This window comes from Sesamum indicum, linkage group LG9 (assembly GCF_026168435.1).
Source record: "Sesamum indicum cultivar Baizhima isolate 11 linkage group LG9, ASM2616843v1, whole genome shotgun sequence".
Lineage (NCBI taxonomy): Eukaryota > Viridiplantae > Streptophyta > Magnoliopsida > Lamiales > Pedaliaceae > Sesamum > Sesamum indicum.
In genome coordinates, this window is record NC_142665.1 from 17,066,535 (window position 1) to 17,094,488 (window position 27,954).

Here is a 27,954-nt window from a genome sequence, read left to right on the forward strand (position 1 = left end):
ATCATATATATATATATAAATCAATACATTTCATTAAAAATAAAAAAGAACAAGAAAGAAAAAAACTAATTCATCAGTTAATATAAAATTTAAAAAGTTAAATAAGTTAGTTATTTTATCAGTTGAAAGACATTTTTAGACTTTACGAAAAATTGGTACAACAGTGTCATTACCTGTCGTTTGTAAGTATGGAATACCTTATCGTTTTATGTAGTATAGATATAAATATATCTTTCGATAAAATATTAATATTTATTTCTAATAATACATTAATATGACGCGACAAATAAGTTTCAGTGAGTGAAAAATATAATTATTACTTCTATTGAAATAAAAATTACATTGATTTTACACCATTGACAATTATAAATAAATCCTCATAAATTAATTCAAATGAATTATTTCATTTTTACATAAAAATCAATACAAAAATACAAATGCATCTTTCCTCTTAAAAACTGAAAATTGGAGCAAAATGGAAGAATTGATATAGTCCGAAACTTGGCAGAACACAATGGAAGCATGAAAATAAGTATATTTAAATTCTAAATCAAAAGGAAATTTATCCCTTAATTTTGGGTGTTCGACACTCAACAAGTATTAAACAAGTTTGAAATCAAACTATTGGTTATTGTAACATAGAGCAACGAAAATTTATTTTTAATTTGGTTTTACAAGCAACTAAAATTAAAATAAATAAGCTCCAAGTATTTTAAAATTACGAAAGTTAATTGTATATACACGTATAAACTTATTCATCAAGCTCTTTTCATTTCAGTAATCCTAAAATACTTGGAGCTCATTTTTTAGTTTCACTTGCTTGTAAAATCAAATTAAAAATAATTTTATACATGTATATATATTTATATATTTATTTAAACAAATATCAATTAATAAAAATATAGAATTGATATATATTTATATTATATATTCATATATATGATAATTATATTAATATGGTAATTTTATGCATGTATAAATTTATTTTTAACTTGATTTGATAAATAAGTAAAATTAAAATAAAATGAGCTACAAACACTTTAGGATACAAAATAAAAAGAGTTCTATAAACAAGTAAAATTCGAATTAGACAAATTGTGATTTTCGCATTTTAAAATTTTTCTTTATTGTTTTTTTACGAAGCAATTAGTCAGCTGAATTTTTTTTTATGATTTTAATATTTAAGGGAGGTAATTTATATGGTATGAATACTTTATGAGTGGTAATTGTATTTAAACGCAACCTATAATAATGATTTAGAAAGGGAGGCACAACGGTGGCGTCGACAGCAAACTAATCCACTACTGGTAACCTACAAACGATGCCAGCAGTAAACTATAATGCAAGCAATTTCCAAAAAAAAAAAAAATATATACTTCTATCTCTTTCAAAAATTGCCAATTATATATGAACCTTTTGATTGGATTTGGATAAAAAGTACTGATTATAGTAAAAAAGTTATATAAAATTTTAATTTTTATTTTTCATTTAACATTTTCATGCAATAATTTTATACTTATAAAGGAGAAAACGTAATGATGTTACCCTCACTCCATATATATATTATTTTCAAAGGGAATGTAGTTGCAAGTACAAAATATTTTTTTGGTCCCATAATTTAATAACGGCGGAATTTTTTTTGATACCATAATTATGGCAGGTAACGTTTTTAGTCTCATGAAACTTAAAATCACGTTCTTTTAGTCCAAAATAAAAATGTGATTTTGGGCATTTTTAGTTTCAAAATTACAGAACCTTTTTAATCCCAAACGTCTTTTTAGTCTCGAAATCACAACCCACATGACTTTTTGGGACTAAAAATATATGATTATGAGTTTTATAGAACTAAAAGTATCAGCTGCCATAATTGTAGTACTAAAATAAATTCTGCTCTTTTTTTATGGTACTGAAAAAAGCATTTTGTCCGTAATTTCAATTAACCTTAAAATAAATACTTCATTTTGGAACGACGATGATATATAGAGGCAAGTGAGGCGAGGAGGTCGGCAGTCAGTCAGGCCTTTGACGTAGCTTATCCGTTGCCAGAGAAACTAAGTAAGAAGAAAGAGAGTAGGTAGGATGAAGTACTACTCTTCCTTCCATTTGCTTCTCTCTTTGCTTCTCCTTATCAACGCTACTACCTCTTCACAATCCATCATCAATACCCTGCCCGGATTTCATGGAACCCTGCCCTTCAAACTCGAAACCGGGTCAGTAATATACATACATATATGTACATGTTGTGGTTTTGTATATTTAACTTATTATTAACTTAAGTGTTGCATGAAATATCAGATATATTGGCGTGGGAGAAGAAGATGAAGTGCAGCTCTTTTACTATTTCATTGAATCAGAAAATGACCCGCAAACAGATCCCCTGATACTATGGCTCACAGGGGGACCGGGTTGCTCCGGTTTTTCCGGGCTGGTTTATGAGATTGGTGGGGTTTTTTTTTTTTTTTTCAATTTTATACCAATCATACCGCAATTATACTGCATTTCTCTCATAATTGATTCAGTTCCGATTAAATCCAGTTTGGTTCAGAATTTTCTCATTCTTTGGAAAATTTTTATCAATATCAGGTGCAATAGAATCGAACCAATCACAGTGTGATATACTTGCGATGTGATCGGTCGTTTTTCCTAAACTGTATACCAATCATACTATAAGTGCATTGCACATGCCAGTTCAACCAAACCCATTTTGGGTTAGAATTTTCTATTCTTTGGGAATGCTTACTCAATAGTATAATATATTTATTATATGATTGATATTTTTTTTGAATTGTGTACCAATCACACGATAAATATACTGTATTTATTATATGATTTATTTAGATACGGTCAAATTGAATAGGATTTCCCATATTCTTCTTCTTCTTGTTTCAATTTGCTTCAATGGGTCTTGGAAGAGGCAACAGTTACTTGTATTTTGATTAAGTACGAGATTTTTCAGCAGAAATTCTGCCCTGATTTTGGATGTAGGTCCATTAGCTTTTGATCTTGAAGCTTTTGATGGAAGCTTTCCTTCTTTCATTACAAATCCGTATTCATGGACAAAGGTTGGTACTGAAATTCTTACTTAAATCAGATTTTATCGATACTATAGAAAAAATATAAGATTAGTGACAAAAACAATTAAGTGACAATTTTAATATTAGCACTAATTATATATATTTAATGATAATACAATTTTTTCTTGTCACAAAAAGAAATTTCATGATTTTAATAATTACTATTATTTTGTAAAAATTGTTATTAATGTGAATGCGTGACAAAAAAATATGCATTAAGTTGTCACTAAGTATAATTAATGACTAATGTATAGCTACGATCTAATGACAACAAATAATAATTATCGCTAAATTATCATTAATTGTATTTAGTAACAACTTTCTACACATTTTTTATTCGTTAATAATTATATAGTGACAACACAAAAATTATTATCACTTAATGTATATTACTAGAAAGCACGTCGTGTGATGCACGTGTACAAATATTTTTTTAGAGGTAAATATATCTATTGTTTATAGTTAGTAATAAAAATATCATATTTTCTTGTCGTGTGAACTAGCCAATCACAGAGCAAATTTGATATACATTGTAATGTGATTCATCATTTTCCTTAAAATATACATCAAATACATAATAAGTATATTATATTTACAATATAATTTGTTCAGCTTCGACCAAAGCCTCCTCTACATTAGAATTTTCGGAGTACAATCACTCCACCTTAACTTTTCCATTTATGGTTTTCCTACAGGTTGCTAACATTATATTCATAGACTCGCCTGTCGGAACTGGATTCTCCTACGCCACTACTTCAGAAGCCTATAATACCTCCGACACTAAATCCGTCGAACAGAATTACTCGTTTCTGAGGAAGGTGAGGAGCTCGGAACAATAACTATCATCCATCTATGCTCTTTTCCCCTGTTTTCATTTTACTTCCAATTAATAAGAAATTGACGAAAAAATGCAAGCAATCCCCTTGTAAAATTGTACATGAGCAAATTATCCCCTTATAAAAAAAATAACAATTCACCTCCCAACATTTTTTAAAATGCAGTAATTAACCCCATATGTTTTTCAAAATGAAGTTCATATTACAAAATACAGGGGTAAATCGCTATTATTTTTTTATACGGGGTTAAATTGCTCATTTACAATATCATTGAGAGGTAAATTGGATTAACCCCTGAAAGCTGAAGCAATTATTTGAAGCTAATTCTGTGTATTGGAATAATCCAGTGGTTGTCGAATCACCCAGAGTTTGTGAAAAATCATCTGTACATTGCCGGTAACTCTTATGGAGGCAAAATTGTTCCCATGGTAGCTCTGGAAATAGCGAAAGGTGGCGTTTTAAGACAATTCGCTTTCGGTAACGAATTGTGTTGAAGTATTCCTCATCAAGATTGAGTTGAAATTAGTGCTGAATCTCCAGGTAATGAAGCTGGATTTGAGCCACGGATATCACTCCAAGTAAGTTGAAATTTTGTAAATTCTAGACTCGATCCGACTCGATCAAACCTGAACCTACTAAAAAAAATATAAATTTTTGGGTACGGTTAGTTACTATAGCCAAAAGAAGAAAACAATGTCAAATACGAACGAAACACGGCTTCGCAATGGCTATTTAGTAGTTGTTTCTGCAAGGGTGGCAAATGCTTTTGTTATGGCTAAAAATCATGGTGAATATTGATTTATCGCGGTAAAATTTTGAGTTTTTACGTTGACTTTGTTTAACTGTGGTTAATAATATTGGTTTACCATAATTTCTAAATTGTGGTAATTTATAATATACGAAAATTCAATCCTTTTGTGGTAATTACCAATCAGTTTTAACACAGTGAAATTGTCTTCTGAATGTCTTATAGAAGATAAGAATATTGAGGAATTGAAACAGGGGTACATTACTGGCAATTCATGGACAGATCCAAATAAGGATGAAAACGAGAAGCTTCCTTATGCTCACAGGATGGCGCTGGTTTCAGATGAATATTTTGAGGTAGTTTTATTTACTTTTGAGATAATTATCATCTACACTGCCTGACCTATAATTATATTTACATAAATTATTCTTGTATTTTAAAAAATTACACATATATTTGCAAATAATATCAGCATCATTTACACAAATCATTCTTGTCTTTTGAAAAATTACACATACATCCTTCAGAAAAGTCAACAACATTACACAAACTATCCCTACTTTTGACTGCGAGGAATGATTTATGTAATTATACAAAAAAATTGTGATTAATTTGCATAAATGAACCATAGATCAGAGGTTGTAAATATAATTATCATTTTCTTTTCATGAATATCTTCTGAAAATGAAAGTTGTCTGAGAAGAACTAAAAATTCAAACATAGAAGTAAAAATGGAAAAACCCTGTGTCCAAAGTAGCTTATAAGTTGCAAATTGACTCGACTCGACTTTGCATTTATGTTATATCAGATTCGTAAATTATTACCGGTGAAAAAGATGTTATGTTTCATCTTTTACTTTGGACCAGATCGACGATTTTAGTACATTATTTCGTATTAATTAGAGAATATGAAAATAACGAGTATCTTGACAATTTCAGCTAGCAAAAAGCAACTGTAATGGAGAGTATGTGAATCCTGATCCAGACAACATAGGATGCCTTTATGCTCTTCGACTTGTCAATGAGGTAATGTAGCATTTTCTTATGCTGTCATTTTTTTCCGTTTAGCATGTTTATGTACGCACGGATCGTTCTCGTGCATAAACGGATGCAGTGTACGAGCCATGTCAATGACGAACACATTCTGGAGCCAAAGTGCAAAGTCATGTCACCAAGACCTAGCGTTTCTCGCTCGCCCCAACTATTCCTAGAAGATGATCCAGTTGACCTCCTTGCCTTGTCCAAACAAGAGAAACCATGGTGTCGTGTAATTTCTGCTCTTCCGTCTGATATATTTTGCCATGTCCCCTCGACACATGATATAGGGTTAATCACATTTTTTCTCTCCTGAGATCTGGTATAATTACAAATAGATCCTGTATAGTTTTAAAAATTACATCTAGTACCCAGTAGGTTTGCTTTCATCTAACAAATAGGTCCCTTCGTCTTTAGCCAAAATTCATTGAATTTGTTAATATTAACATAAAAACTGAATGAAAATTGATATTTATCCTCGATTGACTTATTACTTATTCATTGTAGGTCAAATAAATTTTTTTCAATTATATTACCCTTATAACGATGAAATATACCTCCTAATCACATGCATTAATGTTTGAAGGTATAGGGGTAATTTTCTCATAAGAAGGTTTATTCGACCTACAGTAAATCATAATAAGTCAATCAAAGGTAAATATAGATTTTTATTCCATTTTTTGTTAATATCAGCAAATTAGCCGAATTTTGACTACCAGAAAGACTTATTTGTTAGAAGGAACCAAACCTCAAGAATATTATATATAATTTTTCAAACCACAAAAAATCTACGTATAATTATACCATACCTTAGAGGAGAGGAATATAATTATTCATATAATATAATATATTATTGCCACTAGACGTACGTATATGATATTATTGCCAGTACTGGGTTTTCCTAAGCAAAAGTGTTCTTGTTTGCAGAACTATAATTATGCCGCCTCTTATGTCTGGGCAAACAATGAAACTGTCCAAGAAGCTCTTCAAATCAGACAGGTAGATGAACAAACAGACAAATTCGTATGTCTTCCTCCATTTTGTCCACATTATGAATGTCTTAACGCAAAGGTGTTGGGTTGAAATTCAGGGAACAATAAGTGATTGGAAAAGATGCAATAAGAGCTTATCCTATGAACAAGATGTAGTAAGTGTTTTCAAACATCATCAACTTCTCAGTGACAAAGGCTTTCAAGCCTTGGCATACAGGTGATCAAATAATTACCTACTTCCTAAACTATATTGATGGCTCAAAAAATTTTAAAATCAATTTGTCTTTTGCTGTAATAATGTTAAGAATTGAAGTTTATTTTTACTTGCATTTTTTTTTTAATTATGTGCATATTAACTCTTTATTTTCAGCGGTGATCACGACATGGAGGTACCCTACATGAGCACTTTGAAATGGATACGCAATTTGAATCTGACCCTCGACGAGGATTGGAGGTCTTGGACTGTGGACGGTCAAGTTGCAGGGTCGGTTTTCAGTTATCGATTCCCATCTAGAAAATTCATGCAAATAAATCCAACAAATGAAGAAATTATGTTCATTTTATGGTTTGCATGCAGATACACAATGAAATACAAGAACAATCAAGCAGAACTCACTTTTGCCACAGTAAAGGCAAGAACAAAGTTGTTAAGTGTTTAGTTTCAGTTCCCTGTGACTTGGAATCGATAAACATTGAGATAAATGGATGTGTTGCGGTGGATGGTGTGTATTTGCAGGGTGCAGGTCATACAGCTTCAGCGTACAAGCCCAAAGAGTGTCTTGCGATGATCAAAAGGTGGCTATCTTTATATCCACTGTAGGTAATTTGAACATCGTTCGTTTATTCTTAGTTGCACATGGCTTCGAGATATTTAAAGAATACTAGTGATAAGCACGTGCATTGCATGTGAGTTGTACTAGTTTAATAACATTGTTACACTATAATAATAATTTAAATTTATAAATAAACTCCATTATGAAAAGATACTCGTATTCTTACTTAATTAATCTTTTTTGTAATAAATAAGAATTAGTTATAAAAGAATAAAATACTATAAAACAGAGTATATAATAGTCCGAATACCGCTAAACTACTTGGACAATGATAAATATGTCCATTACAAAATATAAATAGAAAAATAATATTTCTAACACGATTAATTTGTTCGAAGAGACTTTTAAATACTTTAAGAAAAATTAATTTACTACGGCACGATAAAATTTAAAATGAAATAGCGTCTGAATAATATATAAAATACTAACATAAACTTCAAAAATTTAAAACAAAAATAAATTAATATCATGAGATTTTAAGCAAAACTTATCAATCTATTTAATTAGAAGTGCTTTTAAAAATTAATATGAGTAACTTCCAACTAAATAATTTTATTTTAATTTTAAAATTCGACAATTATTTTTTAGATTGTAATTTCTCATACTTTTGTTATTTACCATAATATTATAGAGGTAAAGCAATACTAACTACACAAGCCAACACAAAAAACATTTTCATACATTTTTGTGCTTTTTGGAGTTTTTGTACATTATTCTCCAAATTTGAGACAAAAATTAAAGTTTAGATATGCTAAAGTCAAAAAATGAACTTGAGGAACTAAAATAATTCTAAACAAAAATTTAAGGGATCAACTACAATATTTAATTCCATCAAAGAAGAAAAATATTCAATATTTCTAATTCCTTAAACTATTTAGAAGATGAATAATATATCTAACTAAAAGATAAATAAACAAATACTGTTTAACCCACTTAATTAATTTTCTATGGTCTTAAACATTTATTAAAAAAATAAATTACTAGGGCACAATAAAATTCAAAGTGAATGCGAATAACATTTAAATACTAATCCAAATCAAAAAATAAAATATAACATAGAATAAATATCAAACCATGAAATAGTTTGATATCTAAATGAAGAAGAGATAGAAATCATTGTCGGCTAGAAGACCACACGAGTCAAGTGACAATTTAAATGAAGAAGAGATAGAAATCATCATTAATCATCATTGTCTCCAACCATGTCAGTATTGATGAAGGTTCTGACCCGGACATTTATGAAGATGAAATCCAAAATGGTCCCCCACAGCTTAAAGATGGCGTATAAGCAACTCTGGATGAACTCAAGGAATTGAATCTTGGTACAACTGAAGAGCCACGCCCTATATTCATCAGTGCACTCCTGAGCCCAGAAGAATAAGAGTAATACTGCAAGACTTTAAGTGAGTATAGGGACATCTTCGCATGGACATACAAGGAGATGTCGGGTTTAGAATCGAAAGTCGCTATTCACCACCTTGGCATAAAACATGGAGCGTATCATATAAAGCAATTGCAAAGAGTTTTTCGTCCAAACCTCATCCCTCACATTAAGATAGAAGTAAACAACCTTATCGACTCAGGATTCAGCAGAGAAGTCAAGTATCCGACGTGGATTTCTAGCATCGTGTTTGTCAAGAAAAAGGAATGACCAAATTTGCATTTGTGTTGACTTTCGAGACTTAAACAAAGCATGTCCGAAAGATGACTTTCCTTTGCCTATCATTGAACTCATGGTTGATGCGACTACCGGATATGAAGCATTATCTTTCATGGATGGCTCCTCCAAGTACAACCAAATTAGAATGTCGCCCAAAGACAAAGAATGGACGGCATTTCGCACCCTTAAAGGAATCTACCGCTACAAGATAATGCCCTTCGGATTGAAGAACATAGGGGCTACCTACCAATGTGTTATGTAGATGATCTTGTGGTCAAAACCAAAAAGAGAGAAGAACATTTAGCAGACCTCCAAGTAGTATTCGACCATTTGAGAAAGTACAACACAAAGATGAATCCTCTCAAGTGTGCCTTCAGTGACATGTCTGAAAATTCTTCGCCTTCATCGTTCGCCACCTTGGCATTGAAGTCAATCCTGCAAAATAAGACGCCATTTGAAAAATGGCACAACCAAGAAATTTGAATGAATTGTGAAGTTTACAACGTAATCTTGCATTAATAAGAAGATTCATATCAAGCCTCACTGGAAGATACCAATCCTTCAACCACTTCATGAAGAAAGATGGCCCTTTCCAGTGGGATGAAGGATGTCAAAAGCTTTTGAGAGCATAAAATAATATCTGCTAAATTCGTCAGTCTTAAGAGCTCCGACTCCCGAAAAGTCACTTATACCATATATAGCAACACAAGAACGGTCCATATGAGCACTCATGGCACATGAGAACAAAAAAGGGAAAGAAAACACTCTATACTACTTGAGTCGGACTTTGACTAAAAATGAGTTGAAGAACTCACCCGTTGGGAAAAGCCTGCTTGGCGCTGTTTTTTGCCGTTAAGAAGTTGAGACATTACTTTGAAGTGTACTCCATTAGGCTTATCTCTCGTGCTAACTGGGTCAAGTTTGTGATGTTGAGACCTGTGCTCTTCGAAGGATCGGCAAAGTGGTCCATTGTACTCAATCAATATGCGATAGAATATGTGCCCTAGAAAAATGTCAAAGGACAAGTTCTTGCCCCATCCTAGCTGACCACATTATGCTTGCTGACATGAGATATCTAATGACTTTCTAGATGATGACGTCTTTTCCATGGAAATCCTCCCAACATAAAAAAATGTTCATTGACGGGCAGCACGACCGACAGTGCGAGGGTAGGTGTCGTCTTCGTTTCATCAGAAAAGCAAGTATTCACCCACTCCATTGTATTGGTTGAGCTATACTCTAACAATGTCGCCAAGTATCAAACCCTGGTCATCGGTTTTTAGATGGCTTTGGAGATGGGGATCATAGAGATGAAGTCTACGGTGACTCAAAGTTGATGATCAATCAAGTCCTCAACATATATGAAGTCAAGAAGGACAACTTGCCTTCTTTCGGCAGGCGTAACACCTACTCAAAGTTTCGAGAGTGTGACTTTAAATAATATCCCAAGGAAAGAAAATAGGATGGTCGATGCATTAGCTAACCTAGCAACCACCTTAGCCTATCCGAAAGAGAAACCACCGACATTCCTGTGTGCAATTGATGGGTACTTCCTTCACTGGATACATCCGATCACGAGACTCTAACGCCATCATAATTGCTACTAATGATGAAGAACATTGGAGAAAGCTACTGATGTAGTATTTGAAACATGGCAGGTTGCCAAACGATATTCTTCATAAAATAGAGGTGCAACGAAAGTCATCTCGTTTCATCCTATACAAGATATAGCATATCGACGATCTTTCAAAGGTACTTATCAGCATTGCTTGAGCGATAAGCAAGTTCATGAAGCCATGATAGAAGCTCATCAGGAGTTTGTGGCGCACATCAATATGGTCTGAAGCTTTACTTTAAGGTAAAAGAATGGGTTACTATTGGCCAACCATGGTTAGGACTGCCTGGAGTATGCAAAGAAATGTGAGTCCTGCCAACTTCATTCACTAAGCACCAGAGCCTCTAAGTCGTGAGACCCATCACTTGATGCATGGGAACTTGATGTTGTGAGGCCCATCACTCCTAAGTCGTTTGTCGGGCACATCTACATGCTTGCAGCCATTGATTAGTTTTCAAAGTGGGCTGAAGCAGTTCCCTTAAAGGAGGTGATGAAAGCAACTGTAGTAGATTTCATTCGCACCAACATCATCTTTCGATATGGTGTTCCTCGGTACATCGTCACCGACAACGGAAGACCTTTCTACAACAAGTCGATGGATAAATTATGCACGTAATTCGACTTCAAGCAACATAACTCTTTAATGTACAACACAATAGCGAATGGCTTGGCAAAAGAATTTAATAAGACCCTTTCCAACCTCTTGAAGAAGGTAGCGTCAAGAGGGACTAGCAAGAGAAGATAGGAGAAGCACTGTGGGCATACCAGACATGCATCATACCGCTACTCAAGCTACTCCATATTCCTTAGCATATGGTGATGAGATTGTGTGCTTCATTTGGAAAGTCAAATACCTTCTCTTCACATTGCAATACAAGAAGGACTCATTGTTGAGGAAAATGCCCGTATGAGGTTAGAGAACTAGAACCGTTGGTTGGGAAAAGGCTTGAAGCTCAGCAACAACTCCAGTGCTATCAAGCCCGCACCACAGTCATTCCAAGTCGAAGATCTGGTTTTAGTAGTCAGACGACCAATCACGCTTACACAACGTATGAAAAACAAGTTCACGTAAATGGTAAATTTCTGAAGTGTTACTACCCATGAAGGAAGTACTCAATGACGCACGAGATTAAACTGCATGTTACTCCTAGCCCACATGAGTATAAATTTGTGTACCGTGCCCTTCTTGTAATTAAAAAATGAAATAAAAAAGAAGAAAATTCTTTTTTTTTTAAACTACGTTTTGACTTGATCCTTTCATGGGGTACGTAGGCAGCTTGGGTATATTCACTCAAGCTTAGTTATATCTTCCAAAAAAAAATGGAAAAGAAAAAGAGAAGAGAGAATCAAAGACTAGTCACGTCTTCCACAAAAACTGATATATTCTTCGTTGAGCCTTGAAGTGGAGGCATCTATTTATATCAAAATATTTTGTAATAAATTACCAATTAAAAGCCCAAATAAATTGGCTATTAATTGGTTCCAAAACAAAAGTCCATAATAAATTTTTATTTTTCATATTTTCAAGACCATAAATTCATGAGCTCATACCAAGTGGAGGTCAAACAAATATTTTCTGACTAAACTACTTTTATACCTCTTTGCACGCTAATGCATGTGAGACAAAGTGCATCTTCACCCTTATAAGGACGGTTTGGTAATAAAAACTTGATTTAGCTTGCAATAAATTTATAATAAATCAATCGTGGAAAAATATAAAGTTTGATTCAATTTTTTTTGCTGATATCAACAAAATCCATAAGTATTAAATATAATTTTACAAATTATAAATAATTACACATAATTATATCACATAAAAGAGCGGTATAATTATTCCTTACTCTGTCAATCTCAAAAAGTGCAATGGTTTCATATCTCATTGTGTGTGTGGAATGCATTAATTCACGCCCATATCTTCTTTCCCTTAGTTGGTAGAGCTAAAAGCGCATTTCGTGGTTGATGATGCGACAACAAGGAATAATACCCCATTGACTAGTAGATTCGCCCAAGCAACTACTTTAAAGTTGTTACCAGTATTTTATCACTATTTTCCCTTCTTCAATTGTCTTTTTTAATTCTATTCTTTTGAAGTTCATCAAAGGAAAGCTCCAAATCTAACTGAAGTTGAAAAGTTGTCATAATTGCCAACTCCATTTGATAGGGAAAAACAAAAACCCACCTTGGGTTGTGGGTGTTTGGCTAAAGTTATCACGGTTTATTTGGTTGGGGTAAAAATTAAATGTATTAGAAAAGTAAAAATAAAAATGAATGTACAAGAAAAGTTTTAACGTCTGATTAGGATCAAAACTTTTTATATTTTATTTATGGGATTTAATCCAATTTACCCCCTTTGATATTACAAATGAGTAAATTATTGTCCTATGTACCCTTCTGTGTTTTTTAAAATTCAGCAATTCATCCCTATCTAGGGAGGTAAATTGTTTCATTGTAAAAACACCCAGGGGGTAAATTGTTGTATTTTGAAAAATATAGAGGGTAAATTGATATTCTTTTTATAAGGGTTAATCTGTCCATTTGCAATGCCACAGGGAGATTGCTTGTATTTTTTTTTATTTATTCTATTACCCATATATATAATTTTTGTCGATTTTGTTTTCTTCCAATTGATAATACCGATACATAATTTTTGAGACAAGATAACCAAATTGCCAGAAAAACTATTACGTTGTCGATCGTTGGTAGTAATTTTATTTTATTTAAATTGAATAATTTAGAATAAATGCATAATATTCATTTTGATGAATATTTTATTAATGAAAAATATTTTTGTTGTTGTTTGATGAATATTTCTATTAATGTTATTTTAAATTTTTTATATATAAAAATTATTTTAATATGATATTAACTTGTTTATTTTTTAGTATAAAATAAAGAGAAATGGCTAAACAGTAAATTGCAAAAATCGTGCTTTCTTTCTGATCTATTTTGTGTGCTTGTTTATTTATATAATAATCTTTTTAGTTAAATTAATATCCCAACATTATAAAACATACAAGTCTTTTCATACAATATAAGCTTGAAACATTATAATAATTATAACATTTAACTACGGTTAATTATTATGGTTAATAGCAAATAGTTATTAACTATGGTCATACAACGGTTGTTAATCATGGTTTTTGTTAGGTGGCTAAAATATTTACTATGGTTTTTAGCCATAGTAAAAAACTTTTTCATGGTGGAAATTAAAGTTACAGTAAAACTTCTATAAATTAATAAACTCTCTAAAATAATAAAATCTTCCGATCCCGACTTGGGCCTTTGTAAAAAATCATCAAATTCGATAAGATAATAAGATAATAATTTTTTGAAAAATTCCTTTATAAATATTAGGTCCCATTAAAACTCTAAATTAATAATTCATAAATATTATAATTATAAATATTATGGTAATTTGCTCAATTATGAAGTCTGTAATGCTTTATGATTGGATCATTCATGGATGATTTTGTGATGCCTTTTAGATGAGAAGACATGGTTGGGTGTTATGAATTATTTTATTTTCATATTGAGATTTATATAGTATATGTTTCATTCATCATAACATGAATATATTTTAATTAGCTATAAAAGTTTTTTAAGTGAAATGAATTAATATAAACATGTATGTTTAAGTAATTCCAATGAATTGATACATGCGTCTATGAATATAATAGTTAATTGTATAAAATAAAATGATATTATACATGAATATATTTAATTAGTTATAAAAAATTGATTGATGCATGAATATAATCAACGAAACATATATGAATTCATTTATTTTCAGTACATATGTACTAAATTTGCTGAATTTAAAAAGTCTCTCTTTTAATTAATAAAATATTAATTTATAGATAAATTAATATATCTCTAAATTAATAAAATTTTATGGTCCCAAGGTTATTAATTTACAGTGGTTTTACTGTAGTTTGTTACATCTGTTTTATTTAACCGTATCTAATAGTAATAATTTATTATGATTTTTAGCTATAGCCACTGACATTGTGGCTAATAGTAATTTTTTTTTTTTAGTGAAATATGAATGAAATCCAAATAATTAATATTTATTGAATGTTGCAAAAGAAGAAAAAAAGAAAAATTGTAAAACTCAAAGAGGGCTAATTGAAACTCAAATAAATGATAATTTGCAAGTTTCATGAAATTAAAATTGTTTGATTTGCAATAAATCAGTTTTAAGAGAATAAGGGAAAATATCAATTTTTATTTATTTATTTGTTAATATTATCAAATTCAGTGAATTTTGATAAATCGTTGAATTTATTTATTAGACGAAAACAAACCTTAAGAGTGCTAGATATAATATTTCAAACTACATGGAGTCTATGTACAATTCCTTTCAAACGTTTGGGGAGGAAAATGTAAATATTCCTATTCTCAACGATAAGGCTAATTTTGTACAAATATATAAAAATATCAAATTAAAATTGATAATTTTTAAAATCACGATACGAAAATTGCAAATCACCCCTTAATTTGAACCTAATATTGCAATTAACTCGAATTGGATCATATACCAAAAAGCCGCTTTCGTAGTTCCACATGAACGCCCCGTTGAACTCTGACAAATAGAAGAAGAAAACAGAAAAGAGTAAAAGCAACAGCACTTCTACTCTTTGTCCATACTCTCTGCTGTCAACTAGCTTTCTCCGTCGCTCCGATCTTCCCGACCACCACTCTCTCTTATACATACAGGGCAGAGGACGCATATAGTTGCATTTACTTTCACATTTTTGCAATTGATGGAGGCTCTTTCGCCGGCGATCAAACCGGATGTGGTTCTGCGGCGGAGGACTTCTTTCGTCGATCATGCTTTGCTCTCTTATGGGTGTTACAAGAACCCAAACTGGAAACGGACCCGGATTCGGAGGAGAATTGAGGTGAAGGCGGAAGGGGGGAAGCAGGGGAGCATTGATTTCAGCGATCCGGATTGGAAGTCAAATTACCAGCATGACTTCGAGGCCCGCTTCCGCATTCCGCACATAACTGATGTGCTCCCCGACGCCGTTTCTTATCCCTCTACTTTCTGCCTCAAAATGAGGTTCGTGCTGGGGTTTGAATAAGAATAGCTTAATTGAAAAAGCTTTCTTTCTTTCTTTCTTTTTTGTTTTCCTGCTAGTTTTGTTTCTCGAATTTCATTCTCGTAGATTCTGTGGTGTGCCTGGGATGAATGCTGGTCGTGAGTTTATTCTTATGTTGTTGGTTGGACTTCGTGTACTTGTATCCCCTATTTTTGTCTGCTTATGTAAATTCTTGTTGGTTTATTAGGATAATGGAGATTTGGTTTTGTTACTAATCCAATGGATTAAGCTTTCTGTTGTACTCATACAAGTAAAGATTGTGGCTTTTGGTTGAAGGGATTGTGCATATGTTGTGACTAACTTTCCATATCTTGAAAATTCAATGACTGAAAAAATGTGGGGGAATATCAACCGAAATTTTCAGTTTAAAGTTGAATTTCCTTTTTCAGTAGGTAATTTAATTTGAGATTCTGTGGCAGGACTCCTGTAAGTCCTGATTTTGCGGAAGGTTATCCATCAGATGAGGAATGGCATGGATACATTAACAACAACGATAGAGTACTACTTAAGGTGTAGTTTCAGTTTCTTTCTTCTGTTTTTTCTTGTTCATATTTTCTGCAGCAAGTGTGGTTTGATTAGGATTATCACTTGGCCGGCTTGTTCTGCAGCAAGTGTGGTTTGATTAGGATTATCACTTGGCCGGCTTGTGCTGCAGCTGCTTCTTATTATATTTGTATTCTTTTAGATGATGAACATTTATACTGCTAGTAGATTTGGGAGTCGTTAAATATGGAAAATAACTAGTAATTCTCTTATATGTTTTCTAGTTAAATCAAATAGAAAAGAGTATTTGATGAATTATGCTTAATTATGAAGGTCCGAGTGCAAAAGAGGATATGCAATTTCCTCTTATAATTATGGCGAAATAAGAATTGCTTCACAGGCGTGCTTGATGCCGTATAAGCTTTTTGTCTTAAATATGAAATTTTTACTGCTTTTTGCCTGACAGAGTGGATTATAATCACATCAAGCTATTTTCTTAAATCCCCGGAGTGTTTGTGTTTGTTATTTTATGATTGAAACACTTGTTTGGGAGACATTTAGTGAGTCCTTGTATTGTTTTTATCTTTACTCAGAGGCAGAAGAACTAGATAGGTGTTGTGTTCATCTTGGCACAAACAATTTCCTAGCAGTTTCTCTATTTTCTTGTGCTTTTGTAATTCAGTAAATGGGTCAAAGTTCTAATGTCTTTTTCTACTACTCCATCTTTGTCTTTACCTAATACCCTGTCTCGCTCAAATTATATGTTTGTAAAATGTAACCTCATGAATCTTATTCAGTATGTGTATCTCATTACAAGAGGTTAGTACAACATCTATACTTGATATCTATTAGGTCATTAGATTCTATGTTTTGCTTGTACTGTAAGTCCTGTGATTGCTACTCGCTAGAAGATTCACATCTAACACCAACTGGGAAAAGGATTGGCCATTGGGGAAGTTGAATAAGATTGAGCATATAACAGACAAAGCCATATTTTCGCCTGTTTCTGCACTATATGCATTTAATGTTTATTTTAAATTTTTAATCTTCTCAGATTACATATAACTTGCTGATGAAAGAATGACTACGTCATATCTCTAGCACCAGATACTTGCTTCCTCTCTGTCATGCACTGTGTTTTGTTATGCTGGTTGTCTCTGAAAGAAGTTTCTATCTAATGTTTTCAGGTAATACGTTATTCATCTCCTACATCTGCAGGTGCTGAGTGTATTGATCCAGATTGTACATGGATTGAGCAATGGTAAAAATCATTAATTTGGTTTTATCAGGTTAATAAATTAAGAGAGCATTTAAGAGCTATGATCTTTTAAGCATGTTGCTTGGACATGGAACCTTGAGATTCCAACTGGTTTCCAAAGAAAGGATCACATAATACTGAGCTATGAGTATGGAAAAACAACTTGATATGATGCTAAATGTTAAATTGATGACCAAAATAATTTCCCTCATTGTATTAAAAATCAGATCATTTATCGTCAGATTGCAATAATTTTAAATATTTTCACCACGCTCTTAAGTTTGAAAGCTTATGAGTGACATTTCATTTTACCCATATCTCGATGCATGATGTATCAATCCATAGAATATCTCACTTGACTCAATGTCAGGGTTCACCGTGCCGGCCCCCGAGAGAAAATATACTTCAAACCAGAAGATGTAAAAGCGGCAATTGTTACTTGTGGGGGCCTTTGTCCTGGCCTCAATGATGTCATACGTCAGGTACTTTGATACATGGAACAATAGCTTGTTAACAGTTTCATCATTTACATTCTGGTAGATAGCAGTAGAATCATCAACACCAATATTTATCTTCAAATTCTTTTGTGCAGTAATATATGCTCTTTAGGCTCTGGTTTCAGATAACTTGTCTTAGAAGAGAATATAAGAAGCTGAATTCGACTATTAGAATAAATGAACATAGAAATGATTTTGGAGACCAGATATACTCCGACTTTCTTATAACCTTTGAAGTTTATTGAGCTTGAAGGCTGTTCAAGGAATGGGAAGTTCACATTTTAACTTCTATTTCTCTTGTCCCTGCTGCAGATTGTCATCACCCTTGAGATATATGGTGTGAAAAGGATTGTTGGGATTCCTTTTGGTTATCGAGGGTTTTCTGACAGCAGTCTATCGGAGATGCCTGTAAGTATATGAACCCAGTATGTGAGGGTTGTAGTTTATTGAGTAACCATTCATCTATTTCTTCAAGGAAGCTTTTCTTGGTTGACCTGTCATTATCAATTACTTTGATTCAATGCACATTAATATTTTATTGTTGACCTAAGTCTGATAACAAATGAATATTTTTAGTGATAATCTAGAAATTGTGGCCTAAAAGGAAAATTTGTTGCTCAATTTGAAATTTGCCTCTCAGATGTCTAAGAAGCTTAGAGATTGTAACAACAATTCCTTAAAGGGTATTCATCAAACAATACCCTAATTTACATTTAACATAGTGCTCTGTTGCTGTCACTACACATTACAGGTTGACCGTAAACCAACATGCTACCCCTTATTTATCAACTCTTCCTTCATCCACAGTAATCATTTCATGTCATACTGATTCTCAATCAATTCTCATATTTTTGCGATGATTCTTCATGATACTAAATCCTATCTTAAAAAACTTGGTTACAACTTATACATCATGGATTTAATAAACTTTTCAGGAAAAATGTATATTCTTGCATGTTTGATCAAACTCTATGTGCTTTAATATTTTGTTTCAGCTATCCAGAAAAGTGGTGCAGAATATCCATCTCTCTGGAGGAAGCTTGCTAGGAGTCTCACGTGGAGGACCTACAGTTAGTGATATTGTGGACAGTATGGAGGTAATGTTGATGATACGCATTCTTCATCAGGCTTCATCAAATTTATTAGGTTTCCACAATGCTATGGTTGTTTAGATACTAATTTAAGAATTGATGGCAGGAAAGAGGGATAAATATGCTCTTTGTTCTGGGTGGAAATGGTACTCATGCTGGTGCCAATGCCATACACGAAGAGGTTTCTGAACTATAACCTTCATACTTAAAAGTTTGGCACCATGCTAGATATTGTATACGTTTTCAACATCAAACTTCTAATGTTCAGTACAAAATAGAAGAAATCAAAAGTTATTTTTTTTCCTTTTGAAATTAAAACTATATCTCCAATTTACAGCATGTTACCTGGGATTTGCACACTGTAGAACTTTAAGTTAAACTATAGCAGGAAAAGAGTTATTGTGATTTCATTCCTGGGACAAAGAAGGAAAATTGATATGTTTGTTTCTTTGTCTCATTTGGGATTATGTCATGACTAATCTGATATATATGTATATATACTAGTGCGTGTTTTCTTACTTGATGATGCTGTCCACCTCTAATTTTTCTCAAGGTCTATATTTATGGTTTTTGCTATCCAGTGTCGTCGAAGACGATTAAAGGTAGCTGTTGTTGGTGTGCCAAAAACCATTGACAATGATATTTTGCTTATGGATAAAACATTTGGTTTTGATACGGCTGTTGAAGAGGCACAAAGAGCAATTAATTCTGCATACATTGAGGTTAAGTTTCATACTTCTCTTTTTTAGAGTTTATCTTCAACCAGGATTTAGTTATTCATTTGCTAGTTTTTCCTCCTATTTTTAAGGTTATGCACTGGAACTCTCTCTTATGCACACCCTTAGCTGAGATGATTCTCTGTCTCATGTGACAGGCACACAGCGCTTATCATGGCATTGGGATTGTGAAATTGATGGGGCGTAGTAGTGGATTTATAGCTATGCATGCAGCTCTTGCTAGTGGACAAATTGATATATGCTTGATCCCAGAGGTACTATTCCTCTAGATGAGATTCAAAGATATAAAGTTTATTGACCTAATAGGCTCATTCTGTTTCTTGTTTCTGTCAGGTACCATTTAATCTGCATGGACCTCATGGTGTCTTAAGTCATCTAAAGTACCTGCTTGAGAGAAAGGGATCTGCTGTTGTCTGTGTTGCAGAGGGAGCTGGGCAGGTTAGTAAGATCATGCTTACTCTTTCAGGTGTCCAGAATGTAATTCGATTTTCTTTAATTGCTCACTTACCTGTCTAAGTTTATCATAGTCATGCTAACTGCTTTCATTATCTTATTCGAGTAGAACATTGGAAACTAAAACATGCTAGAAATCTCCTAGTTGTAGCAATAAAAAACCAGACTCTAAATATAGCTAGGCTTTGAGAGATTGAGAGAACCCTTCAATGGCAGAATTACTGTACATACTATTTTCCTGGCAACATCTCCTTTGCATAAGAGTTCTTTCCTTCTTTTTACTAAATGAGGTGTCTTCCTGTCTTTCCTTTATGCAAAAGATCTTCCTCTTCATCATTTATCCATGTAGAAGCTATCTTAGAAAACAAAATGACTTCAGATAACCTAAAACGATATAGAGATACTTCAGAAACAAGAGATTGCACATTTGGCTTACTTTATCTTTTTGTACTTCCTAAGTTTCTGGAAGAAAATTTTCGCCATTTCCACTTATATTTGACATCTTCTGAACTCTGGGCAGATGATTTTCAGATGCTTTACCAAAAGTAGTATATCTTATCACTATTTCCTTCACATTTGGGGTGCAGGATCTTCTTGTGAAAACCAATGCCACAGATGCATCAGGAAACATTGTGCTAGGAGATATTGGTGTTCATATACAACAAGAGGTTAATAGTTTCACTCCATTCTTGTTGTTTTCAAGTGATTATTTTGATCTTTTCTTTCTTTCATTCAATTTAGTCTACAATTCAGTTTAGTTAGTAGACAATTTATCTTCTTGGCATGCTTGTAATGATTGAATTTGCCACAATCTCTCAATTTTATTTATTCTGTCTCTATGTCAGAGGGGGTTGAACTAGGAACTTTTGAAATCCAAGAAAAGATCTACTCTGCAGTTTCTATGAACATTTTCAGACTTTGTTATCATCTTGTAGCTGTAGTACAGATATATGCTTATACTAATTTTGACACCATGTGCGGAATTAAGTTTCATATTTAAAGGACCAAAGTTGCAAGAAAAAAATGCCATCCTAGAAAGTTAAAGGACGAAAATGTCAAATGACCAAGTACCAGACAAGAAATACATTTAAGCCTTCATTCTCTAAGTAGTTTGGAGCAATTAGGATTTTGGACCACTAAATTCCCTTTTTTTTAAAAAAAAATAGATTTTTTTTTATACTAATTTTTGTTCATTATTAAAAGGAGTACTAAGTAAGGATTTAAATTTAGATTAGTATTTTACATATTATTTTATATGTTATTTATTTTAAATTTACTGTGAATAGTAAATTAAATTTTCTTAAAATATTCAAGATTTCTACCTATGTAATTGCGTTGAGATTTATTTGCATATTTAATTTTTTTGTTGGATAAGTTATTCCTTCTCTAAGTATTTTAGAGCAATTAGGACTACTAAATAGTTTTTTTTTATATGGGATTTTATTTATTATTAAAAGGAGAATTAAGTAAGGATGTGGTAGACCTTTCACAATAGGGAACAAACACTTGTGCATTCATATTTTTTATGAACAGTATAGATTTTCCCAGTTTAGTGGTGTTGTGATTTGGCAAAAGTAAATGAAAGGAATGCAAATTTCACCTGTTCTGATCCGCTCGCTATACTTTCAGATTAATTCTTTTTAGATGGTTAGAGTTGAATTTTTGGGTTCATATCATCTGCGAGTAATATAAGTTACTCATTCCTTACAGACAAAGAAGTTCTTTAAAGGGATTGGATTTCCAGTGGATGTCAAATACATTGATCCCACGTACATGATCCGTGCATGCCGTGCAAATGCATCTGATGGAATTCTCTGTACTGTTCTTGGTCAAAATGCTGTAAGTTTTTGTTGCACTTGTTAGTTTTCTCATTTATATCTCTGGATGCAACCCATTAATGCATTCACCAGCCAATCTCTTCTTGTTTGCACTAACACTATTTCTGTTTTTTATGCTTCAAAGACATTACATAATTAGTGAATTTCAACATGTCTGCATGTTGAATGCCATTCTGAGAAGCTTTTCATGTCTTCAACTCACTCAATTTTTTTTGTCATTTAATCCTGGAGCAGAGCATAAACCATGATCTTCGGAAACATTTACTCGTTATACATAAATATTTTTGGCAGGTTCACGGTGCATTTGCTGGATATAGTGGAATCACAGTTGGAATTTGCAATACACATTACGCCTATTTTCCTATTCCTGAAGTAATTTCCCAGCCAAAGGTCGTCGACCCTAACAGCCGGATGTGGCATCGTTGCTTAACATCAACAGGCCAACCAGACTTCATCTAGAACACACGAGCTAAGGTATTTATGCTTAAGAAGTATCTGTCTACTGGAGGAACAGATCCTCCGGCATTTTGTTTTTTTAAAGTGTACAGCATTAATATTGCCATTAAGCGGTGGGATGTCGGTAATAAGCTTGCTCAAGAGACTTGGGAAACCATATTTATTATGACTCCATAGAGAAAAAATTAACTTAAGAAAAGGCTTACCCCACTGGTTGTGGGTAGTCGAAGGATTAAAGCTGTTGTAGTAGAAGCAGCATTCAACTACGAATTCCTGTGTCTTATGTGCAACAGGTTTCTATTTCAATAAATGAATCCTTATTCTTTGGCATATTTTGCTTAGCCATATCTGTATTCTATTTGAAGGGTTGCTTTCAGAAGTGCAAATGAAGTTTATCAGGGGTAATTTCCATTCTTTGCAACTCATCTTCAATTTTTGCTTCCGACTGCAAGAATTGTTCATAATCTTGTCATCCCTCCGTTTTTTTTTTTTTTGTCACTGCAATTAGGCCACTGGAAAGGATTTACTTGATAAATGGATTTATCAATGAATTGTTTAAAATATATAGTAAATAATACAAATGAGCAATGAGAATTTTATTTTAGCATCAAATTTTTTTTAGCTATTGGGCTATTTTCTTATAATGTGAGAAAAATTCATTTTCATCCTTTGGGGGGTGGCACTTCCAGTCCACTTCGACTTAATTTTACAATTGAAGATAATAGTTTTGAAAAAAATTTAGCACACTCGGCCCAATTCCTGATGAAAAATGCCTATTCTTTTTTTCCGGAAATATGGAGTTCTCACATGCTAAACATATACATAATATTTGAATTCGTTTTCTGAGTGTTTTGTTGTGTCTTGTGGAGATAGAGAGAGACAAATAAAGATAAATAAGTGGGTGTTAGAGACAGTATGTATGTTTAGATTTATTTTTAGAGATAATTTAAAATAAGTATTGTATGTTTAATGTTGTGTTTTGGGAGACAGAAATTACTATTCATTTTCAAATCATGTCTTTTTTATATATATTTATGTATGTGTGTGTGAATATATGTGTATGTATTTCTGCTAAAACAGTTAAAAACACCCAGATAAGGTGTTTTTAAATGATAATAAACATTGGGTATATTTTGACTCGTCTCGAAAATAATTTGAAAATAAAAACAAACATAGTGATAGCTTTTCCGTCACAGTAACTGGACAAAGAATGCGTTTTTTTCAAGTTAATTTAGACTATAAATTAAACTTAAAGACTTTTTAAGGAGTTAAAAAAACGTCTCCAAACATAATTCAAACTAGGAACTTATAATTTGTGCCTAATAAATAAAATTTTCCATTTACTTGTCACTAATTAATAGCCTTATTTTATCCTCAACTATTTAGTTACATAATTGTAAAATTATTAGTATAGACGGGTTTTCTCCTATGACTATATATCTATAACAACTTTTCTTTAAAAGAAGTGTTACAATTAGGTCACTGACCTTACAAAATTTAAAGGAAATATATATAGAGAGAGGGGGTGGGGGGGGGGGTATGAGGTAAGACCAGTTCTTGACCTAAACAAACGGTATTAACTATAAACTAGTTGCATTAGGCTCGTAATTACATTAGTTATCGATCCATTGCAATCACCATTAGTTTAAATTTTGCCTAACTCCAAAAACTTTACATGCAAAATGAACTCTACGCTTAATTAATCAATACAAAACTTGTCTACCACATAAATCGATTGTAAATTGCCTCTAAATTTAATAATCTTCGACTTTTTACGCAAAAACTTTCAATTTTACCCTTCATTCACTTTTCGTATAATTTATTAACGGAAATACGATAATAATGTTTTTATACTTGTAAAGGGACAAATGTATTCTATATTTGTACTATTATAAAAGAAAAGTTTTTACTGTACAAACTTTTGAATACCCAAATTTACTTTATTAATTCATTTATCTCTTACAAAAAGCAGTCAAAATAGTAATTTTAATATTTTTTTATAATATCACAACTCTTTAATTTCACTGTGTTCGCGGGAACTACGTGCAGCGACTACTAGTATATATAAAATAAAAAAATATGTATTGTGATAAAACATCACTTTCGAATTATTGTCATTCCATACAAAACAATCATTGATAAACGAGAAAACTGCTCATATTATCAATAATTTATACGAAATACTGAATGAAAAAAGGCATAAAATTAGAAGTTTATGTATCTTTTTGTTGCTGAGATCAGCTTTTCTCCATCTAAATCCTAATGAAAGTAGTACAATTATAAACGAAAAATCCCCGGATGAGTGCAAGTATAACGAAAAAGTTTTTTTTTTTTTTTTAAGAAAATTATAATTTTATATATAATAAATTAACCATCTGTCTCTATTTTCCAAAGTTGAATAATTTCATGGTTCACAAATCAATCTGTACGTAGCTTTTAATTTCAGTCACAAGCTTTTTTGTAGCTTACCAATTTTCCCCACACTAAGGGTTAGTACCATTAATGCAAATTACAACTTTGTGCCTAATTTGCTATGACTAACTCCAACTATACGTACCTTCTATCTAACCTAATGCATTATGTATTATACATATGTCTTTGTTCGGCTTTCAATCCAATTAAGTCCTATTTTTTAGGTTTTAATTGTACGATTTTAATTAAGCAGGATAGAAATTAAAAGTACGTTTTTCGTTTATTTTAAATATTTTTATTTTTATTAATTTCAACATTTTTAAGATCAAATTTGGTTTAGATTGACCTATTTTTCGAGAAATAAGAATATATTTTAACTAATATTTTTGTAAATATATTATTTTATACATTTTCAAGCGTAAAAATACACGTATTTTGATATTTTATTTGAGTATTTTGAAAGTAGTTGTACCCATCATCACTTGTTTGGTGTTAAATCTAATAAATTTTGACAATGTCATGTTTCTTGTCTCACATGTGTACACTCCAGAAGAAATATGATTTTTTTTATCGTAGTTATTTATCATAATAAAAGAAAAAAAAATCATAAAAAATATAAATAAATCATGGCTGCGCAAAGGCCATTAGCCGTTATTTCTACATAAGTCGTTGCTAAAAACCACGCTAAATATTTGGACCATAGTTAAAGCATTGACAAATATCGATTAACTGCAGTCAAAACTTAATTATTTGCATCAGTTTATTAGGCCGTAATAGATATTATTGATTAATCATAATTTTTAAGTCGTATCCATTTATAGTGTATGGAAAACTCAATCTTTTTCCAGTGAAATGCGGCGACTCGCTAAACTTTATTGTAATTATACATTAGGACGTAATCCCACTAACCAAAAAAAAAAAAAAAAAAAAAAAAAGAAGCCTATTTACGACGGGTTTTTGCTATGAATTTTAAGTATTTATAATTTTGTAAGTGTAGTATTAAGTAATTTTAACTTAGGCAACAAAATCTATCAAACTCTAGATTGTAAATACAGAGGGTTGTGGGCTAGTACATGTACAGTACAAAAAAATAGCATGGACATAGGTAAATTTTGAGGTCCCTTTTGATGCATATATGTCTCTAAACTAGTAAAGTATTTTATGGTATCCCAAAAAGAAACCCTCTCAAACCCTAGCAAAAAAAATAAGATTGGAAAAGGCATATATGTCAATTAATTTATAAAGGTATGATTGTACCAAGAAAATAAAGGTCTAAAAAAACTAATTTTAGCAATCATCAATTATAATTAATATTTAATCAGTCCCTCAGATTAAAATTATAGAGCACGTAGGCATGGATTAGGTACGTGCTGCTGTACAACGCGAAATTTTAATATGATAATTTTTTTTATATATATATAATTTTTTATATATATAGATTATTGTATATCTATAATAAATTAGCCTTTTTTTTTCTTTCTTTTTTTCCCATTTTTTATTTGTTTGAATTTGGAGGAAAAGTACACTAGAAGAAAATTTACTATTGCCTACAGTTTTATTGGCGATAGACTAAAATCATGGTAAATATATATTATTAATTATGGGTAAATAAAAATCAATTTAAAAACTTAGCTTATTTATCATGAAAATTATTTTTGGCATGGTTATGAGCTATGACAAATATTTTTTCCATGACTCTTTGTCATGACAAAGGTTTAAGCAACACTAGCAAAACCACATCCAACAACGGCCGCGAGGCCGTGACTAATGGCTATTTACTGTTGTTATTTATTTTTAATCGTAACTAATATGTTATATTTCTTTTGGTGGCAATATTTTCTCCAAGCAAAGTCGTCTTCGTGCTCTTAGGCTATATTCGGATGGAAGAATTCGAATTCGACGGAATGATTTAAGAAATTAAAATAAATTTCAAAATACTCCGTATCAAAAGAATTTTAGATATGCCACGAACATAATTCAAAATTAAATTTTCAAGAATTTGAGATCTTTTCTCAAATGGGATTATATATCAAAATAAATCGAAAGAATTTATTATTAGGGATTTCAAATTATTGATACCTTCAAATCAACTTTTTCAAATGCAATATCAGGGAAATTAGAGCAATATTGCATGTGATATATATATATAGCACTAAAGAAATTACCTGTTACTATATATATTTACTACCATATATCTATAGAGAGAGCTTCAATTATTTTGACCTTTTCTAGTTTGTAGAGCCTTAAACCAAAATTGAAGGAATTTACCATGACATTAAACCCTTCAAAATCTATAATGATCACTATTGTTTTTTCCTAACACATTAATTAAATTCTAGCTTATTAGTAGGGTAGGTGAGTATTTATAGCCCCATAGATTATTAGTCAAAATTTTGACAAAAAGGTTAATAGTTAAGTCCCCCTCCACTCATTTAATTTTCAGCTGAGTTACCTTGTTAAGCAATTAATCTAAATAATTCCCATCCTTCTTGGCATAATTACCATACTGTAATAATTCAATAGTCTATGCACAAATATATATATATATATATATGTTTCGATAAGATACGGTTCATTATATTACTCAATACCCCGTTATTCTAAATCAACGAATATGTTCAAAGAAAATAAATAAATAAATATGTTCAAAGGTATTCACGCCTATATATTAATTTCAAGCTTTGTTCCTTTATTTAAAAAAAGGAAAAGAAATTTTTTACTTACATATAATTAACGATTGCTATTTAATTTCTAAGATACATTTCACTCCAAAGACAATGTTTCATTCCTAGGTGCAACGATAATTTATGAAAATTGAAAAATAAAAAAAAATGT

At 31.8% G+C, this 27,954-nt stretch overlaps 2 protein-coding genes across 2 annotated transcripts; both read left to right on the forward strand.

Moving 5' to 3' along the window:
* Positions 1–1,985: 1,985 nt before the first annotated feature.
* LOC105178266 (serine carboxypeptidase-like 13) lies at positions 1,986–7,561 on the forward strand. The gene is made up of 14 exons (XM_020699153.2): positions 1,986–2,210; positions 2,296–2,441; positions 2,986–3,062; positions 3,770–3,892; positions 4,258–4,360; positions 4,451–4,488; positions 4,913–5,014; positions 5,597–5,683; positions 5,772–5,924; positions 6,620–6,691; positions 6,783–6,901; positions 7,055–7,168; positions 7,262–7,316; positions 7,421–7,561. Exons 1-14 carry the CDS (start codon positions 2,080–2,082, stop codon positions 7,502–7,504), a joined length of 1,404 nt encoding a protein of 467 aa, XP_020554812.2. The 5' UTR covers positions 1,986–2,079; the 3' UTR covers positions 7,505–7,561.
* Positions 7,562–15,346: 7,785 nt separating this feature from the next.
* LOC105178265 (ATP-dependent 6-phosphofructokinase 5, chloroplastic) lies at positions 15,347–23,037 on the forward strand. The gene is made up of 13 exons (XM_011101710.3): positions 15,347–15,854; positions 16,314–16,404; positions 17,565–17,638; positions 18,006–18,117; positions 18,445–18,540; positions 19,128–19,229; positions 19,330–19,404; positions 19,805–19,945; positions 20,098–20,214; positions 20,294–20,398; positions 21,001–21,081; positions 22,124–22,252; positions 22,543–23,037. Exons 1-13 carry the CDS (start codon positions 15,556–15,558, stop codon positions 22,708–22,710), a joined length of 1,590 nt encoding a protein of 529 aa, XP_011100012.1. The 5' UTR covers positions 15,347–15,555; the 3' UTR covers positions 22,711–23,037.
* Positions 23,038–27,954: the final 4,917 nt, after the last annotated feature.

Bases quoted from the DNA above. Each gene is read 5' to 3' on its own strand.
- LOC105178266 (XM_020699153.2), top strand. From the start codon at position 2,080: ATGAAGTACTACTCTTCCTTCCATTTGCTTCTCTCTTTGCTTCTCCTT. The intron at 3,063-3,769 runs GTTGGTACTGAA...GTTTTCCTACAG, and splicing joins ATCCGTATTCATGGACAAAG to GTTGCTAACATTATATTCAT. The intron at 7,317-7,420 runs GCAAGAACAAAG...GTGTATTTGCAG, and splicing joins TCACTTTTGCCACAGTAAAG to GGTGCAGGTCATACAGCTTC.
- LOC105178265 (XM_011101710.3), top strand. From the start codon at position 15,556: ATGGAGGCTCTTTCGCCGGCGATCAAACCGGATGTGGTTCTGCGGCGG. The intron at 18,118-18,444 runs GTACTTTGATAC...TCCCTGCTGCAG, and splicing joins TCAATGATGTCATACGTCAG to ATTGTCATCACCCTTGAGAT. The intron at 18,541-19,127 runs GTAAGTATATGA...ATTTTGTTTCAG, and splicing joins GCAGTCTATCGGAGATGCCT to CTATCCAGAAAAGTGGTGCA.